The following is a 19,277-nucleotide window of genomic DNA, read 5'->3' as shown; positions in this document are numbered from 1 at the left end:
TACTTCGAATAAGAAAAAAATTATGAGCTATTCCACTCTCTGAAGGTGCATGACCAGCGAAGCTGTGTAGCACACGGCATAGAGGTGACATATACTTTTGAACAAAAGTACGAACTCATTTACTGTCTTGATCGGTGGCCACCGTGACGAAAGGTAGGCGCACATATTTATTTTATGCACATTCGCGTGGACGACGGGACAGTCGTCCCGAGAAGCCGGAAAAAGGTAGACACAGCTGACGTTTCGACGGGACCGCCATCACGGGAGAGCAGAAGGAAAGGAAACAGGATACGCGAGCGCTTGGAACGCCGACAAAGAGAGGGCGGGCGTAGACATGCCCGACGCGGGTCGCACAGCGGCAAATCTCTGAGAAACGTTTATTAACGTCCTGAGAGTACACGTTTCTTGAAAATGGTGCCTATTGTTAACTAATCTACTCAAAATGCATATACGAGTGATGAGACGTATAAGCTTTTGCACAGAACCAAACAATCTTGCAGAACAAGAACGCACGCAACCCTAGTCATAAACAGCTTAGCCGTAAAATACTTAGTCAGTCTGAACCGACGCATTGTTTCTCTTTCGTGTCCGTTCAGATTAATGTGCGACGACGTGCACTGCTACAACAGTATAGTCACACTGCCAGGACTGGTGCCGAAAGCGCTAACCCAACTCGCCTGTTCTTCGCGTGCAGGTGGCCGGCGTGTGGATGCTGGTGACCAGCATGACGGACGAGTTCCCGTCGCTGCGGCCACTCACGGGTTCCCTCATAGCGGCGGTCTGCATGGTGGGATGCGTGGCGAGCGTGCCGTACGCCACGCCGTACGGATATGTGATCGCCCTGCTGGTCAATCGGTTCGCCGTGCAGGTGTGTGGGCCTTTTTTGAATGCTCGGTTAATTGCAGTGTTGTTGAAGGGCCCCAACCGCACATCTGAGCTCGCAGGCGAGCAAGCGCTTCGCTACCCTCCCTAAGCGCCCCCTGTCCCCTCGCCGCGTACTTCTCTATTAGAGTGGACATCGCTTCAGGACTAAACGTCATACATCATGTTGGTGCTTTTTTGTTCTTTTTTTTTAGAAAAGCTGTAGTAATCTTCGCTTATATTGTCTGTGCGATTTTTCTGCTACACGCTTTTGCCGCCGTGAACGCAGTGCAGAGGAAGCCACACGACGAGAAATAAATTGCCTGTGCACAAGAGGGGAAGGAGACGATGAGGAAGAGGGCATGTGCGACTGAGTCGCAAATGCCGTCAAGTTTCCTGGAATAGTTACTATAAGGAACTCAGGCGCTGCAATCGTGAGCGATGGTTCTTACATGGATTTGCCTGATCTTCGTGATTGAGGATTCAGACGTTCTTCTGGCTTTGCTTATTACACTTTATCAGCGTTCATTGTCATAAATGTAAGAGTAATGTCCACTTTTTCAAGTGCACAATGCTCTGCGAACACGCACTATCGCTACAAATTGTAGCGGCGCAACCTGCCGAGGGGGCCTACTTGGAACGCGCGAAGCGACCGAACGCGCTGGTTTTCCCCGCGAGAAATTCATAAGGGCGTGCTACGTCACATGTCGGTGAATGCGTCCGTGGCATCGTTCTGCTTTGTCACTTCATGCCACTGTCGCGTACGGAGACAAAACGAAGGTTCTGCACGAGCTGCGACGGTGGCCGCCACCGGCGTTGGTAACCCGGGCTCCTCCGTACCGAAGGACTACCCTGTTGTTCTGCTCTCTATGCGTACCTGTGACGCACAGAAAAGCATTGTCGTCCTGTAATCACGACATTGCAGGGCTTCCTGACAGGATCGACGCGTTGAGCAAGCCCTTAAGTGGAGCCACTATCATACAGCAGGTTAGCAGAATAGGCGCCTACAATACGTCACATGTCTGGTTGATAAATTTCTGAACCCATGACACCAAGAAGAGGCTACTTCGTGCAGACCACATTTTTGTTAATGAGCGTACGTGCTTAATGATTGATCCCGAAAAGCAGGAGCTGTGCGTGAAGAGGAATTCCAAGAGGTCAAGAGGGCAAGTGGAAGGCTGCTGGCTTTGAATCCGTTGACTCAACAAGTAGGGTTGTTCGTCTTATCCTCCGAGGTGTAGGAAGGGTCGAGCGCATTCCCCATCAGATGCCAGGGCGGGCAGGGGCAGGGCTGGTTGTTCCAGGTCTTGTACTCCTCTGGCTAGAATGCCGTGCTACACGCCATATTCGCCGAGGCTGCAGACGCTCGAGCTGCGTAGAGTACAATACGCTCGCATCGCCGGTAGCGGCGCGGTCTGCAACAAGACTGCATTTTTAACGGAAAAGAAAGACTGTCCGAGCATGTGCATCTGCAAGGCTGCCGCGTAGTAGGACTGCAGCCGTCATACTGTAGTCAGTACTGAAGTGCTGTAAATTTTGTCGTGCCATTAAGATTTGTCATATGTAATTGCTTAATAAAAAAATTGAGTATGGCTGGCTTAATATCCGAAATTTCGAACACGTATCGAATACTGCACACTTACCTTTCGTATTTGTATTCGAACCGGAGCTATTCCATATTTTGACATATTTGAAACTAAATATCTTACAAATGCGATTGTTAAAGTTTTGGTACTGTCCTTCGTCACTAAAAGTATCAGGTGTGAAGCAAGGAGTTAAATGTTTGCTAGAATCCGGAAACACAGTGGAAAATGCAAGCTTTGTTTTTGGTTTCACGATGGAAGCCTTCATGATAACCTTTGAATTTTGCTCTGTCATTTGGTGTTTCTGGCTGTGTAGGCTACAAAATATTTTTATTTTACGCTGCGACCAGTCATGTCTTCCTTGCAACGAATCCTGTTGGATGTGTCTGCGGCACACATGTGCTTTACAAGGTTAATTTTTTAGAGTACTGATATCTTTTTGCACTTATATATTTAGCGTTTTTAAAAAGCTGCATTCTGTATAACAGCCATTAATTCTCAGAAAGCTTGTTTGCAAACAGGCTCTAAAGATTTTGTGGGGCTTTCGTGCAGTTTCTGACTGACATTTAGAGATCTTGCGCTAGAAACTTCATAATTTGTACTTGATAATTAGCTGTGTTTTATAGACTAGTCAGCACAGACGTTGCACCTAATATGGAAATAAATATTCCGACTAAATATGCGTCTGCATTTTACTGCTCAGCATTCGATGCAATATGCCTTGCTTATTATTCGTGCTTGATCTGAATTCGAAAAATTCGAATCTAACACGTTACACGTTGTTACGCTGGGCTTTGCTACGTAAGGTACGTAATCGATCCAATAAAAGAAAAGCTACCTAAACTGCAATTGTTTAATATAATTCGGGGGTGTGCAATTACTGAAAACTCCAAATTGAATCGAATACAAATATTTGAGGAAAGCGACCTCTGAATATCGAATCCAATATGAAATGATAGCCCATTTCTGAAGTGGCATAAAACACGGATATACTGAGGAGCCCGTTTCGGAAAAGAGGAAATAAAGCTTGAGTACAGTCGACCATAAAGGTTTATGGACTACGGGATCTCGGTAAAACGTTTTATTTCCGAGCGGCCTCTTGCACTAGCCAGTGAAGCCGTACATCAGGATGGTATTCGCATATACTAGTAGAGGTAGGAAGTGCGAACACCGCGCTGCGTTGTGAGGCTGTGGAAATATTAAGCTTTTTCTGAGGTCCCGTGGTCTGTATTCTCTTGTGGTCAACTGTGTAAGGACACTGCAGTGCCATTCACAATTAGACATCCGCAAAACAGAGCACCCCGTAAATGATAAACTGCTTTGCATTTTCTGGTGCATGATGGCAATGCTAGTAGTGAAACAGGCGAACAGCACGTTAACTGAGGCACGTGCCTTGTTGTGATTGCTGAAGGAGGTAAGCGTGATACTACAGCAGGGTAGATTGTTTAAAGGAATTTAAACCTGGCGTGAGTGGCCAAATAATACATTGAAACAACTTCATATACTGGCGGCCTAAAAGCGAGCAGTTTTTATTGAATGAATAGAAATTACTGCGCCAAGGTTATCTGCCGCGTGAACAGGAAGTGGCACTCCTGCGCAGAAACCGCAGCTCAGAATCAATGGACTGGAAATAGTCCTCACATCTATCGATGCTACTCCCTCAAGACTACAATCAGCGTGTGTATCTGCTCTTTATGCGAAAATCGGCTATACAGAATCCCCTGCTTGTTCCGATATAAATCGTATAGGAACGAGCAGTATTAAGTAACGGGACATTCGGGATTTTCCGAAATATTTATATATTCGAATGTCGCGCATACCCGGCAACTTATAATAGTGAATCGTCGAATTGAATACGAATCTAATGGCCAGTACTAGCCGTTTCGTGTTCGAAATCTGACTATTCGAATATTCGCAAACCCATAAGAGCCATTATTAACGTGCAATCAGTTAAGTACAAGTCCGATCGCACTGTGTGCGTTTGACGCGAACTTAAATGACGTGGCTACTGTTGGGTTTAGCTTAGATGTTTGAAGAAAGCAAGCGAGAAAAAACATGCAATGTGAGGTGATCTGCGACTAAGTGTTAGGAATGCTATATACTTATGCTGATTTCACGTTGTATACCTTAAAACGAGTAAGAAGGTTGCATTCTGGCAATGAAATAGTAAAATTTCATGAACCTCGGTCCATCGTGAAGGCTGTGCAAGGTCGCACAGTTTCTACGCAGCGTTGGCTGCTACGAGGAAAATATTGTGGGAATGTGGGCCTATCCCGAACACAGTGCTTTCTAGCAGTCTCAAAGTGCGAGCTTTCAAGAAGAAAGCACAAAAACAAAACACGAGTAACTTGCACGTAACGAAAGCGCCAAATGCCTTAAGAGCTAGTCGGCTTTGACACGATATGGGTACGTATGCTATCGAACAGGTATTTAGCAATATGAAATGCAGGGGAAACAGCTTTTTACCTTATAAGGATCGTTGACTTCTACAGCATATGAGGCTCCGCTATGGCTGACTGCTACTGCGATCCAGTTAGAACACTTGTTTGTATGTACATTCTGGGGCATATAAGTCATTATAACTTAAAGCATACGGTAGTCCTTGGTCGTGGCTGACGAGGGTGGAACCCGTAGCAAGTTTACAATAACTTTAAATGACCACGCCAGTAACGATGTGACTTGAGACTTAATGCGCTCCCTGTCTGCAATGTATATTATGTTGTCTCGAGTGTACATATTTTGGACACGCTATTAACTATTTAGGTTGATTAAATCCTTCAACAAAGAAATAAAATCGAAGCGATCGCGTTGTAGTGCTTTGAGCATTGGCGCTGCTGTGCTCGAAGGCAGAGGCTCAATTGCTTTGTCAGTCATGCATTTCTTTTCACTGCAGAAGTCTCAAATGAGGTGATACATGATCTACCTACTTAACGAAAAACGCCTGGAATGAAGCGAAGAATGCTTCATACTATTACAAGAATGTGTCCGGAAGTTGATTATTTGTAAATACTGTCGTAGCTGCGTGTTGCCCATTTCTGCAAGTACATGAATACTTGTGCCGCTCTCGTGCTGCCCTTGCTGTTGCTTGCTGTACAAGGAGTGCAGATGTGTCAATGGGATTGTTATCATTTTCTTTCAAGTCAAGAAAGCTTCTAAATACATTTTCATACTTTATTTGCAGCTTTGGCATGCCTGTATGAGTAGTCGGTTGACTTCTTTCGCTTTGCTTTGGAATAGCATTTATTACAATAGTTTTGCACAACAGTCGCTTTTGATCTAAGGCGTGCAATGAAACTGACCACATTGCTATTAGCAATGCTGCTTCGCAGAGACAAACAAGCGAGCTTTGCTTCGACGGGCCTGCTTCATATTTCTTCATTAAAATGAAGAATGTTATTATTATTTTATTCTTATATTATTTTAATTTATTTTAATTTTTCCGAAAGGAGGCGCCTAGTACGGGCGTTTGTATTCTGTGCTGGCAGCGTTTTTATGGCAAACAGCGTTTCATCGCTGTATGTTTCGCGAAAAACGTACACACTTGAACTGTATTGTAGTATTGTATGGCCCGACGAGGACCTAGTGCTTCTGAAGCACGGTGAGGGTGCTTTCACATGTAACCTGTGCCAGAACTCCAACGTTCCAGTGCTGAAGCTTAACGATGCCAACACGCCCGCTGCTTCCCAATCGGCGACTTCTGCACAGGGTGTTCCTCTCTTCCGGACTGGCTTTGAGGCGGTCGGGGACATAGCTTACCTTTGCGGCCTTCTAATTCAGCCTCTCTAGGAAATATCGTTCCTCAGTGTTGAAGTGGCCCGACTGTTGAGTGCCAACCAGCGTCGCGGCAGTGAAAATGCACTGGTATCCGCACAGCAGGCCGAGGCTACAGGTATGCTACGGGTCAAGGGGCGTTCCCTGCGTGGTGGGTTGGCACTCAGCGCAAACCGCCTTCGCCTATTTCTCTTGACGCGCTGCGGGTCCAATCGTCCAAAGCAATGTATGCTGCGACCGTTCGGACTGCTTCGCCGAGGGCTGGCGCCATTGACCAGCTCTCCAAGGCAGGAAGGAGTAAACGTAAGCTGGAGTAAGCTGGAGAGAGCAAGGAAATATCGGTGGTTAACTCTAAGAGCGCCCTGCGACCGTAAGCCATTTTTATGTCCGGACCTTCTCCAGAAACCGCGTCTATTGATCTGAATGGGCGCCTTCCAAACGTTGGAGCACCACCCGTTGCCTACATACGCTTCAAAACGAAGCATCATTCGCATGCCTCGTTCCACGTCTGCACCCATGAAGTCGTCAATGATGACGAATTTATGCGTCTGAACGACGCGTGAATGTGGCCGATGGGATGCCTGGTCAAGCTATTCGGTAGAGTGCTACACGACGACATGCTTCAAGCTTCCGCGATAACCCCTGTTACGTTCTCCAGGGTAGCGTAGCCCACCGCTGCCGACCAGTTGTTGCGACGCCGGTTACTTGAAGCTCGACCGGTGTTACTATTGGGTAGCGTGGCGTTGTCGGCAGGTTGCAGGCGTCCGGTAGACCATGGCTATCAGTCAGCGACGAGACAATTTCTAGTGCGAAACTTGCACCGTTTATTCGATGGTTGGTGAAAGATAAGAACAAGACAATGAATTTAAAAAGTACATTTCGGGGCCCTTTCAATAGGCCCACTAAAATCGTAGGCGGGATCTTGCTCACGTCAATGCCATGTGACATGCACTGAGTCCCACGGTCTTGGCGGCGGCACCCACATTCCCAGGACGAGGTTTTCCCGAGCTTGCCGCCGCTGGTGGCAACCCACGGGTGATGAGGATCGTAGGCAGCGGATCCCTTCCCTTTCGCGCGTCCTTGGTTCGCGGAAAGGGCGTCCGGTTGTGGATGGGCGATTAATCCATTCTCCCAGTTGACATCTTCACCAGCGTGCCTCCGCTGGCGGCAGTGTGCGGGTCCTGGGAATCGTAGGCAGCTGATCACTTCTCTTTCGCGCGTCGCTGGTACGCAAGGGCCTGTGAACACAGGAGGGCGTCCGCCAGACCGGCATCCACTCGAGACAACTATAGCAAATTAGAAATCCACACTTCGTTTCGATGAGGCATGGTGGTGGATCATCCTTCTTGCCCGGGGTGTTACGCGCCAACCGTAACACCCCCAAGGATCAAAGTGGTGTGTAATCCGGACATCTTTTAGCAAACCCTCGCGAACTTTCCACCAAAGCATGTGAACTTTTTATCCAAAGTAATTTCGTCTTTTCCTATTTTGTTTTCCCCGAAACTTGGCTCTGCTGCGAAATTCCCTCTTCCGATTATTTTCCAACAGACTACAATGTCTTCCGTTGTAACCTGGACTTCAGTGGATCTAAACAAAAAGGTTGTGGTGTACTGATTGCTGTTGACAGTTCACTAAGATGTGTTCGGTGAAACGACATAGAGAGTGTAAAGGAGTCGGCTTGGGTAGACGCAGCCTAGCGCGCTGTGAAAAATTATTTGGAACTGCCTAATATTTCCCCTGCCTTGTTTGATGAGGTCACCTTTTCTATTGCAAGTGTAATACCTTCCCCTAGAGAGCATATAGTAATCGTTCTTGGTCAGTTTAATTACACCTGGAATTAGTTGCAGCATGCTCAGATATTCAAATTACAATACACAAAGAACAGACGCCGACTGCTGTTGGACTACCTGCCCGATTCCTGTGTCGCTCGTCGCTCGACGCTCACCGCGTGATTGGTGGGTGAAAAGTCGGATGCGTGGCGCCTCGTAAGTGATCGCTGCGCCGTAGCGCATTGTCTTATACCCCTTGGCGGGTCGACGGGAACGCTGTCGCGTTCCATTCTTGAAGGCGAAGCTTAAGCGTCCTCCAATTTTTGAACGCAATCTGCAGACGGCTCCACCTTTTCGCGTGCTGTGTTCTCGCCGCTCTCAGTGCGTCAAAGCGATAGACTGCACGAAGGTCACTTCGCTCGCTGCTGCTGCCCTGCTTGCTCAAACCAGTGTCCAACGTTTTGCAGCGAGTGTCCGCGCTCATCGAGTGGGATGTGTTGATGTTTGCTTGTGCGAACTGACACCGTCCTTGGTAACTCAGTTATGAATGTTTTCATGTTTAGGTGGCCGATAAAAATACTATCCTTACTTCGTATAGCTGTGTACTAATTTGTAATCGCAATCGATGCTTCGCTAGATCGTGCTTCGTTGGCGTAAATGAATGGTGCTTTGTTAGCTATCAGGTCTTTAGCGCAGTTCCTCTTCTCTTCTTGTACTGTTCGTAACTGACATTTCATCAGCAGTTCAACACTGTTCATTACTTGTTTATGCTTACGACCTAAAGTTATTTAAGACTGTCGTCAGTGTTCACGACTGCACGGGCTTAGAAAAATGTATTTCTACAGCGAAAGTAGTGCGCAGGCAAATAATCTACTCTTCATTGCTTCCTAAGCCATTGTAGTAAGTTGTACGCGGAGAACGACATGTGCACTCTTCATACAGCTCTCGTGATGCTACATTCCTCAGGGTCAATGAAATTAAAGAATAAATTAAAACGCTATGCTTGTCTTCGCACGCTGAATATCCGAAACAACGTGCCCTTCGCGCTCTTGGTATTGTTTGTCTAGATTGCATTACTTCAATTTCCCTGCTGGTTTTCTGAAATTGTGTTCCACTGCGTGATTTCCATTACAAGAGTGTTCGTCTGTAGTGATGGACGAAAGCTGGAAGTGCAATTCTAGCCTCATTGAAGGCGTCCTAAAATATAAATACATATTTTCAAGCGCCACTTTTACGTTCTGGCGACCATAGCCTAGTCCTCTCCAATATACCTCAACTCGTACATCTAACATCAATACGTATAAAACCTACCCTTTTTTTATAAGTGGTTCATGGCACGAGACATTGTCCAAAGATTCTCGATCATGTACAATTTTCCGTCCCGCTAAAGCACACCAGGAAGCACTCATCGTTTCCTGCCTGGTCTTGTTGCAGAAGTCGCTGTCGTATTGCTCATCTTCAAAAAACACGTAATAAGAATTCTGCCCATATTGATACACTTGTAAGTTCATTGCTATTGTTTTCGGTGTGTGCAGAAAAAAATGAATAATGATCTTGCACAGTTAAGTACCCTTTACGCCCGCATCGTCGTTTCCATTTTTCCTACTTGTTTGTCTGCCTCCTTTTTTTTTGTTGACCACATTCATCTTCTCTGTACATTTTGCCTAGCGTATCACTTTTTAAGTGCACCAGTATGGAGGCTCCTTAGCTGGTTTTGGACGCCACAATAAATATATGAATAATTTATTCTTTGATTACCTGATTCGTGATTCACTGAGCCTATTTTCCAACTGCAATCCTCTCTACTCCAACGTTTTCCTCTCCTTCCGTAAATTTTCTCTTTATCTGAATTTTATGCTTACTGTTAAATCATTGCTCATTACGCACCTGTTTATCCTGTCGTATTTTTATTCAATATTTTGTGTGCCATAACTATTAGTCCTACTTGTTTTACCTTTCTTTTTTGTTTTTATATCTCGGTCGCGTGAGTATTTAGATCGCCAGTTGTTGCAAAGCACGCAAAAGAAAGGTTGTTTTATTTTTGTTTTCGCTGAATGCACACAGATTCCAGTGCTGCTGGTGGCCTGTTTGGAGACGCTGTCGTTCGTCTGGGGATACGGCGTCGACAGGCTGCTGTTCGATGTGAATTTCATGGAGCAGGGCATGCTGAGCCGTTACTGGATCCGCTGCTGGAGCCTGTGGACGCCATGCGCTCTGCTCGGAGTCGTTGTGGCGACGTTCGCCACCCTCCAGGACTTCGTCAAAGAGCTGGAGGTCCACCACGACGTGCAGGCCAAACTGGCGTGCCAGTTCCTGCTCATCGGCTCGCTCGCCGGCATCCCAGTCCTGCTCATCACCTGGCTCCTGGAGAACAACCTGGTAAACAGGCCACGCGCGCGTAATGGCGCCCGTTTCGTTCGAGTTTTGAATCTGAACTGAGGTAATGAAGTGCCTTGGATAGAATTGACCTCACCAACACATTTTAATGCATGAGAATTGTAAGGCAACTTAATTAAGAGCCAAATCAGTCCATCCGTATGGCTGTTGTGTGTGACACAATGGGCTATAGATATGCATGGGGTTCTGTAGGCTATATATGAGGGTGCCTTATGATTACTGAGACTACTATGACTATGGCCAGAAACTTGGAGGTTGACAAAGAAGCTCGAGAAAAAGTTAAGGACCGCGCAAATGCGATGGAACGAAGAATGCTAGGCGTAACGTTAAGAGACAGGAGGAGAGCGGTGTTGATTCGAGAGCAATGGGGAATAGCCGATATTATAATTGACATCAAGAGAAAAAAGTGGATCTGGGAAGGCCATGTAATGTGTAGGATAGATAACCGGTTGATCATTAGAGTTACAGAATTGGCGCCAAGAGAAGGGAAGCGCAGTCGAGCACGGCAGACAACTAGGTGGGGGGATGAGATTAGGAAATTCGCAGGCGGAATTTAGAATCGGTTGGCGCAGGACAGGGGTAATTGGAAATCACAGGGATAGGCCTTCGTACTGCAGTGGACATAAAATAGGCTGATGGATATGACGATGAGAGACGGGAAGAAATGCTTACGTGCTGTCCGACAAGTCCCACTAGGGAGTTTCTGCAGTCATGTTTCTACAGATATTTTTTCTATGCAGTCGATAGGCTGTACGCTGAAGGCTTGAAGAAAATGGAGCTAGTAAGAACCAAGACCAGTAAGTTGATAACAGATCGTACAATGGTCGTGTAACAGAGCGCACAAGACTTTGGGAGCTAGAGAGATCTGTCAACTATAGGTCGGACAACACCCTCATGAGTAAAGTCACTTACTCAGACCACCTCGTGAGGCGGAGTCTTAGTTCATCCGGCTGAGTAGAATTTCGGTGAGTCTGAGTCAACGCAGCTTATTGGAATTTTCGTGAGTTTGAGCCAGTGGAATTTTGGTGCGTTTGAGTCCGAGTGAGCCCTAAACAGAAAATATATTTTTTTAGTGTCTGAGCGATTTCTCCTTATTTATCAGGCATAAAAGCAAGAAAGAGAAAAGGAAAAGCTACGCTAAAGTCACGGCGACGGCATAACGCCACGCGGCCTACATCGTACGAGTGCATAAAAAACGAAAAGGTAGAGCGCTCGAATACGGGGCCATCGTTCGCAATGTCGTCTGGCTCTGCACATACAACAAAGCATATCTGTGTTACGCGGAAACCCAAACACAGACCCCCTTTGCACCTGCCGTTTTTTTTTTTTTTGGTAAGCACGCCACGAAGAGTCCCGACCAACTAGAGGCTAACAGCGCCGCTGTAAAAAAAGATTGTAATTCCCGGGATCATCGAGCAGTCCAGTGAGTCTCTCTATATAGCAGTCATCTTGAATGCACGTGGTGAAGTGAGCATGCTTGACACTGTGACTACGAAAGATGCACAGTTCTCTATAGATTCACAATAAATCTCGAAAGACGTAATCGTGTTTGCCTGTATATAAGGTGTATTCAAAGTTAACGGGAGATGCAGTAAGATCACTTATGGCATGTAGCAGAATTTTGCTCCGTGAGCTGGAGTATATTCCTGGAGTGGGGCATTATTTTCCAGATGAGTTGAATTATATAATCGAATGAATAATCAGAATTTGCTAATAAACTTTCAACCTCATTACTTTACCGCTCAGGAAGATATTTAGCCGTGGAGTTCGCTACCAACTGTACGCCTTTCATATTTAAATTTTCAGGGTGACACCAATTTCGAGATATGCTCCTTGACGATGTGCGACGACACCTATTCCGTTCCCAATTATTCTTAGCTCCATTGCACAAGAGTGTCTTGTGTAAGGAGTAAATGAAATTTTTATTAAAGGGTTAGTGGCGACTATCTCAAAACTGGTGTTAATTTGAACATTCGCTGCAAGTGAATGTGCCATGAGAAGTCGCTCATTTCAATTTGTTATTTGCAATATGTGCCCTAAATTGAACATGGAAAAGTTCGATAATGCAATAATTAATCGATTATGGAATTTTATCTCTTCAGCAAGTAGTATCTGCCTAGTTTGGTAGTGCAGCTCTAAAAGTAGAATTGCGGTGTGTGTCGTAGGCATGTTCTAAATATTTCGGTGAAGTAAAATAAAAAGCTGGCATTGTAAACCATGGTCCGAAAGTAGAAATGTTTGCCTTTCTCTTGAAATTATATATACATATATATATATATATATGTATATATATATATATATATATATATATATATATATATATATTTATACATGCATGCAATGGGCGCTCACGGGAAGACTACAAATGAAGCTGTGCAGGGTGATATGGGCTGGACTAGTTTTGAAGTGAGGGAAGCTCGCAGTAAAATTGAGTATGAAGAACGGCTGAGGAATATGGAAGAAATTAAATGGGCTGGGAGAGTGTTCACGTATCTGTACAGGAAAAACATAGATTCACAGTGGAGGAAAAGAACTAGGAAGTTTACCAGCAAGTATGCTGCCTGTAGGGTGGGCAACACAGCAACAAAGAAGGTCAAGCGGAAAGTCAGAGTGGCTGAAATAATCTCATGGTTGGCGGCAATGGAAAATAAACCTGCCATGAGTAACTACTTAAGAGAAAAAAAAACGAAATCAGGAAAGAAACAATTTGTGATAGCTCAAAGGGAAGGAAGGAAAACTTTATTCGGTCCTGCAAGTAGTGATAATTAACCACTAAGCGGGCCGCTCCCACGTCGGGACCGGAAGGCCAAGTCTCACGGCCACGTCGTGAGCCTGCTGGACAGCCCAGAATTGTTCATCCAGGTCCGGGCTGCGAAGTACAGCCTCCCGCCTGGACGCATCCTTGATCGCCGAGTCTTCAATTCTTTCGCAAGACCGGAGCATGTGTTCGAGCGTGGCTAAAGCACCACAATCTTAGCAATAAGGCTCTGTATACGTCTCCGGATAAAACATGTTCAGTCTCCGTGGGCAAGGATAAGTACCAGTCTGTAGTAAGCGTAATGTAAGTGCCTGAGCCCTGTTTAGTTTAGGATGCGGCAAACTGTAAACCCTGCGATTAAGAAGGTAATACTTCGTGATTTCATTGTATGTCTAAGGGGAGTCTCTGTTCTCGGGGAGTACCGCCACGCCGTTGCGCGGGGCAGAGCGGAGGGTAAGATCTCGTGCTGCCTCATGAGCGGACTCATTGAGATTCGGAGGGGCTCTCTCGATCAACCGAAGGTGAGCAGGGAACCGACATAAGTAGTGTGGAGAGATATCACATGTCTGCATAATATTAAAAGCAGCGTTAGCCACCAAGCCCTTCTCAAAGGCCGTAACGCCGACTTTCAATCGCTATATGCAAAAGACCTGCGCCTGTCAACCAGGGCGAGCGCAATAGCCGCTTGCTCCGCGACCTCTGGCCTATCAGTCCGAATGGTAGCAGCGTTAACGACCCTGCCCTCATTGTCCACGACAACTATGGTAAACTCCTTTCTCTCCTCGTTAAAAGAAGCATTGACGAAGCCAACCTTCTGATTCTCATCACTAATGAGTCTCAGCAGGCAAGCTCCCCTGGCTTTTCTTCTACCAACATTTCGCTCCGGATGCATGTTCCTGAGAACAGGCTTGACATGATACCGATTACGGATCTTCAAGGGAATACCGACATGAAGCTGCGAAATCATCTCCTGAGGAACACCCAACTCTCTCAGAATTTGCCGACCCGTGCTAGTCGAAGAGAGACGCACCATCTGCGTCCTCTCCTGAGCCTCAGCTATCTCATCCAAAGTATTATGAATTCCCAGCTGGAGAAGTCGGTCGGTGCTGGTGCACATTGGCACTTTCAACACTTTCTTCGTGATCTTCGTAATCTGCGTGCATAAGTCTAATCAGACTATCGTCCTTGAACCCCGTCTGCCTGTTGGCCACCCTCTTCACTAGGCGTACCGCATTTTCTGTCCTGGCAATGATCTTCTGGATCGTCAGCGTGTTGGCGCCGTTCGACTCAATAATCATCCCAAGAACCCTGATCTTATCAACCCTAGGTAGGAGATCGCCACTTCTTGAACGAAGCTGAATGCTCTGCTCGTCCACGGGGATCCATCCCCTTGGCTTGGGTCCCCTTCTAGTGGGACTGTAGAACAACAGCTCCTACTTGGAAGGGCAGCACCTTAACCCCGTCGGGTCCAAATAATTCTCAATTACATCTACTGCCTCCTGCAGAACACTTTCGATATAGCCCTCACTACCACCGGGACACCATATGGTCACGTCATCTGCATACATGGTGTGCCTAATCCCCTCCATCTCCAAGAGCTTCTTAGTCAATCCGACCATGGCCAGATTTAACAATGTGGGCGAGATGGCGGCCCCCTGAGGAGGCCGGCTTTAACGTCTTTGACTCCAGCTCCGCAACCTTCAAGGTAGCCTTCCTTCCTGACAGGAAGGACCTGACATAGTCATGAAAGCGCGCGCCGAGGCCAAGATCCGAAATTGACTTAAGAATATAAGAGTGCCGAACGTTGTCAAAAGCCTTCTCCAGGTCCAGCCCTAGGATGGCCTTAACGCCCCTTCCATCTCCATCAATGACCTGATGCTTGATGAGCTTCATTGCGTCTTGAGTCGACAGCCCGGCCCGAAAACCAATCATAGTATGGGGGTAGACCTGGTTCTACTCAAAGTACCTTGTAAGCCGATTAAGCACCGCATGCTCGGCTACCTTGCCCACACACGAAGCGAGCGAATTAGGCCTTAAGTTATCAACGCTCGGGACTTTGCCAGCCTTGGGAATCAGCACAGTGAGAGCTGTCTTCCACTCCTCCGGAACCACCCCGTCTCTCCACATAGCGTTAAACCTCCCCAGTTAGGTACTTGATTGACCTATCGTGCAGATTCTTCAAAAGCTTCTTCGAAATCCCGTCTGGTCCGGGAACCGACTAGCTCTTAAAGTTATGCAAAACCGTGCGTACCTCATCCACAGGAAAGTCCTCATCTAGGGAAAAGTTGTCCTCTCCCATGTAGGCCTGCTCCGTCAGAACAGCATTCGGGTCCGCAAAAGGAAGGTATTTGTTGGCCAGCTTTTCAACCAGCACTTCCCCCGAGGCAGACCCCACTGCTTCGTGTACATCTCTAGCAAGGACGTGCCCCTGACTAACCCTCGTATTGGAGTCGTTCAGCAAATGCTTGAGCAAGCTCCACGACCTCCCGCTGCGCACCTGCTCGTCCACCGAGTTGCATACCTCATCCCACTGTTGCCTAGACAAAAGCTTGCAGTGCTGCTCGATCAGCTTATTCAGCTCGCAAATCTTTTTACGCAGCCTGCGATTAAGCTGCTGTCCCTTAGACATTGAAGCCAAGCACAGACCGCTTGGCTTCAATCAGATGGGCCAGCCTGCTATCAACACTGTCCACCTCCAAATACGTAGTGATCTCCTTCGTAGCCTCCCTTACATCCTCCCTCACCTGGGTGGCCCAATCCTCCAGGGACGGCCGGTACAGGACTTCGAATTCCTTCCCCCTTTCTCCTCTCTCCTTCCGGATCATCCGAAACTTATCCCAGTCTATAAACGTAACGCCCTAGGGCTCCTACCCTCAACCTCAAAAACGACTTGGTTAGTATGATGATCACTACCTAGGTCTTCGGCAAGATTGCACCAACTAGGCTTGGCCGCGTTCTTTACAAAGCAGAGGTCAGGGGTAGCATCCCTACACGTCGACGTCCCTATACGTGTCGGAAAGGCAGGGTCAGTGACCAGCGTAAGGTCAAACTCCGCAGCGTTCTGCCACAGGTCTCTCCCTTTAACTGTGTTATGCTTGTATCCCCACACGTGCTACGGAGCATTAAAATCCCCACCCACGATCAGCGGATGGTCCCCGGCAAGCTTAGAAGCCTTCTGCAGAAGCAGCTTGAATCTCTGCACCCTGTCCCTTGGGGCACTATACACGTTCAGAATAAACACGCTTTTCTTGTTCATCCGGTTAGGAATCACCTCAATCATGACATATTCCAGGGAACTGAAAGGTATCTTAAGATCATGGACCACCTGCGTCGGTTTGCTATCCAACAGAATGCAGGTCCCCCGAGCTTTGGATCTGCCGAAGACGGTTCGGTAGCCCGTCAGAGAAACTTCTTCCGTCATTGTCCCCTGCAGAAGAATAGCCTGCGGCCTACCCTTACACGCGCGAATATACTGCTGTAGAGGCGCCCGTTTACGAGCATGCCCCTAAAGTTCCATTGCCACACACAAAAAGCCTCATTTTGTCGCGCCATGTTGAAGCAGTTGGTGCGAGCCATCTTGCTGAACCTGAGACTTCCCTGTCGAGGAACCAGCCGACTGAGATCCGGACCTAAGACGGGGAGAGGCACTCAGACTGGATATGTTTTCGAACACCACTATTCTACATTGCAGCTTCTTGAACCTCTCATCAATCGAGGCGAGCGATTCTGTGAGACGCGTGTTCAGCTGCGCCAGACCATCGTTGACCTGCTTAACACTATCGACAACACTCGACAGCATCTCCTTCACCTCAGATCTCAGCTTCCTCGACGTGGGCTCAGCCTCATGAGTCATAGCCTTCCTCTTTAAGGGGCGCGACCCACTAGCCTCACCTACATCTGCAAAATCTATGCTCTCTATGGGCTCAGGCATTGCTCTCTCGGCCGGTGCAAGTCCTGCCACACCCTTAAGGGCCGAGATTTCTGTCTTAATCAGCCTCACCATTTCTCTCAACTCTGCGTTTTCCTGTTCTAGCCTCTTGAATCTCGCCTCATTCTTGCTTTGCTCTGGCTTTACCAAACTAGGCATCTCCGTTCAAGCACTTGTGGGCTTCGCCCAGGTAGTACCACTGGCCGCTCGACTGGGGCTCTTGCCTTGTAGACCCTGCAACACATCACTCTTGCGCACACTCTGTCCCGCAGTCCCGTTGGGGCCACGCGCAGTCTCACTTCCCAACTGTCCGTCCAGCCCGAAGCGCACCTTAGACGCCGATCTGCTGCCAGACCAGCCACCGGAGCGGCTGCGAGATGCTATACCTGGTCTCACTGATCTTGATCTTGAACGTCGATGCCCACGCTTGATAGGTGCGTGTTTTAAAGCATCCCTATCTCGCGTCGAAAAGTAATGAACTCAAAGGGAAGCTCATTACTTTTCGACGCGAGATAGGGATGCCTTAAAGCACGCACCTATAAAGCGAGATATACGAAGGAAGAAGAAGCATGTGCTTGCTGCGGTAAAGCTAGGGAAACTATGGAGCATGTTTTATTAGAATGTGAAGACGTCTACCCAGCGGTCGATTTAGGCACCACTGGCCTCCTTGAAGCCCTTTGGTTCAGGGGGAGCAGTGGAAAAATAAACATGTCCGCGATAGGCATTAGAAAGAGGCGATTGGAGGATTGGTGGAAGAAGATCAGGGCAACGACAAAAAACGGAGGCGTACAAAGGCACAATTCGCAATAGGGGATAATAAAATTTGGGTGCGGTAGTTTATAGTTTTCTTCCTTTTTCATTGTTTAACCTAGGTAGGACATTAGGCAGTATAATAGCAAGAGTTGGTGGCGCAACCTACCGCCCCGTTCCAAACGGTACGCTCTTAACATCCATCCATCCACCCATCCATGGTGGCGCCCATTAAAAAAAGCATTCATACGCAATTTTGACAGGAAACAAAAAATGCAGATCGGACGCACATATTGGAATCTCCATGAAGCGAAGCTTTTGTGAACCGGTAAAGAATTGAATGCTGTCAGGCTATAATTCCTCTTGAGTGCCGCATTTTGAATCATACTGATTAGCGTGCCTGCACGAGAAGACGTGGTGGTGCCCACCACGTGAACCACGTCACTGACGAGACGGTCGATGATACCGTCGCCAGGATTGGCCCGCTTTTTTCCTGTGTGCCTCCAGTACCTGTGTGCCTCAAGGGTCTGTCAACTTACTCCACAAGAACGCGGAAAGTAGACACGACATACTTCGGGGGAAAGGCAAAGAAATATTTGTTCATCAAGAAAATTGTGCTCCCGAAGTCCTATGATTTCTCACAGCATATTTGAATATCGTTCGTTGTTTCACTGCGCTATACCGTAGCACACAGAGCGGGTCAGCGCCACATGTGTAGGAGTAGTGAAGACTAATCACATCTTCGCTAGTCATATCACCTGTATTCGTTATATGGGTACTGACCAGGGTGTGAGACACTCGACAAGAGATGGCGGCACCAGCCACAGACAGCAATGTCCAGGAAGATTCGCAAATGAAGCGTCGCTTTTCGATCCCGCAGGACGTGAACCTGTCTCTGCTTCCGTGCGCGCACTGGGGTCCTCGGGAGGCGCTCTACTTCCGCGCCTACCACGAGGCCATCAAGCACTCCGACCTGCCGGCGCAGAAGAAAGTCCACAAGACGGACAGAAAAGAGACGGTGGCCGAGCGCTTCACGCTGTACCTGGTGCGCCACAGCCCCAAGTACATGGGACGCTTCATCAAGGGCACCACCACCTCACCCGCCAAAATATTGTTCACGCGCCGGGTTAGGGACCCCTTCCCCTGCGAATAGCCGTCGCTCCAGCTGGAGAGCTCGAAAAGCGCCCCAACGCCTTTTCTTTCTTTTTCAATAAATGTCGATGTATTTCACACATTGGACAGCATGCTAGCATTTGTTGTTGTGCCGGCCTTTGTTGCCAGCCAAGGCACCAGGAGGTCGTGTGAATGGGTAACCGCTTTTTCCCTATATGGCCAACTTCCTTACCCTTCGGTTTGCGGATAGTAAAGAATCGGCGTCGCATTCGCAACAATTTCATAAACATATCTATCTGTTTGAATAAAACTCTGTGCGCCACTATAGCTACCTGCGTAGCCAGTGC

The 19,277-nt window shown here is 47.5% G+C and overlaps 1 protein-coding gene across 1 annotated transcript in view; it reads left to right on the top strand.

The window, feature by feature from the left end:
• Nucleotides 1-19,047, top strand: part of LOC126543513 (sodium-dependent nutrient amino acid transporter 1-like) — a 57,474-nt gene extending 38,427 nt beyond the window's left edge. Inside the window, exons 7-9 of the mRNA XM_050190627.3 lie at nt 695-868; nt 10,049-10,363; nt 18,698-19,047. Of these exons, the coding sequence (XP_050046584.1) occupies nt 695-868; nt 10,049-10,363; nt 18,698-18,970 (762 nt within the window). The 3' untranslated portion in view covers nt 18,971-19,047. The remainder of the gene's footprint in view (nt 1-694; nt 869-10,048; nt 10,364-18,697) is intronic.
• The last annotated feature ends 230 nt before the right edge of the window (nt 19,048-19,277 follow it).

Source organism: Dermacentor andersoni, chromosome 10 (assembly GCF_023375885.2).
Source record: "Dermacentor andersoni chromosome 10, qqDerAnde1_hic_scaffold, whole genome shotgun sequence".
Lineage (NCBI taxonomy): Eukaryota > Metazoa > Arthropoda > Arachnida > Ixodida > Ixodidae > Dermacentor > Dermacentor andersoni.
The sequence above is the reverse complement of the archived record's forward strand: the minus strand, read 5'-3'. Positions and strand labels throughout refer to the sequence as shown.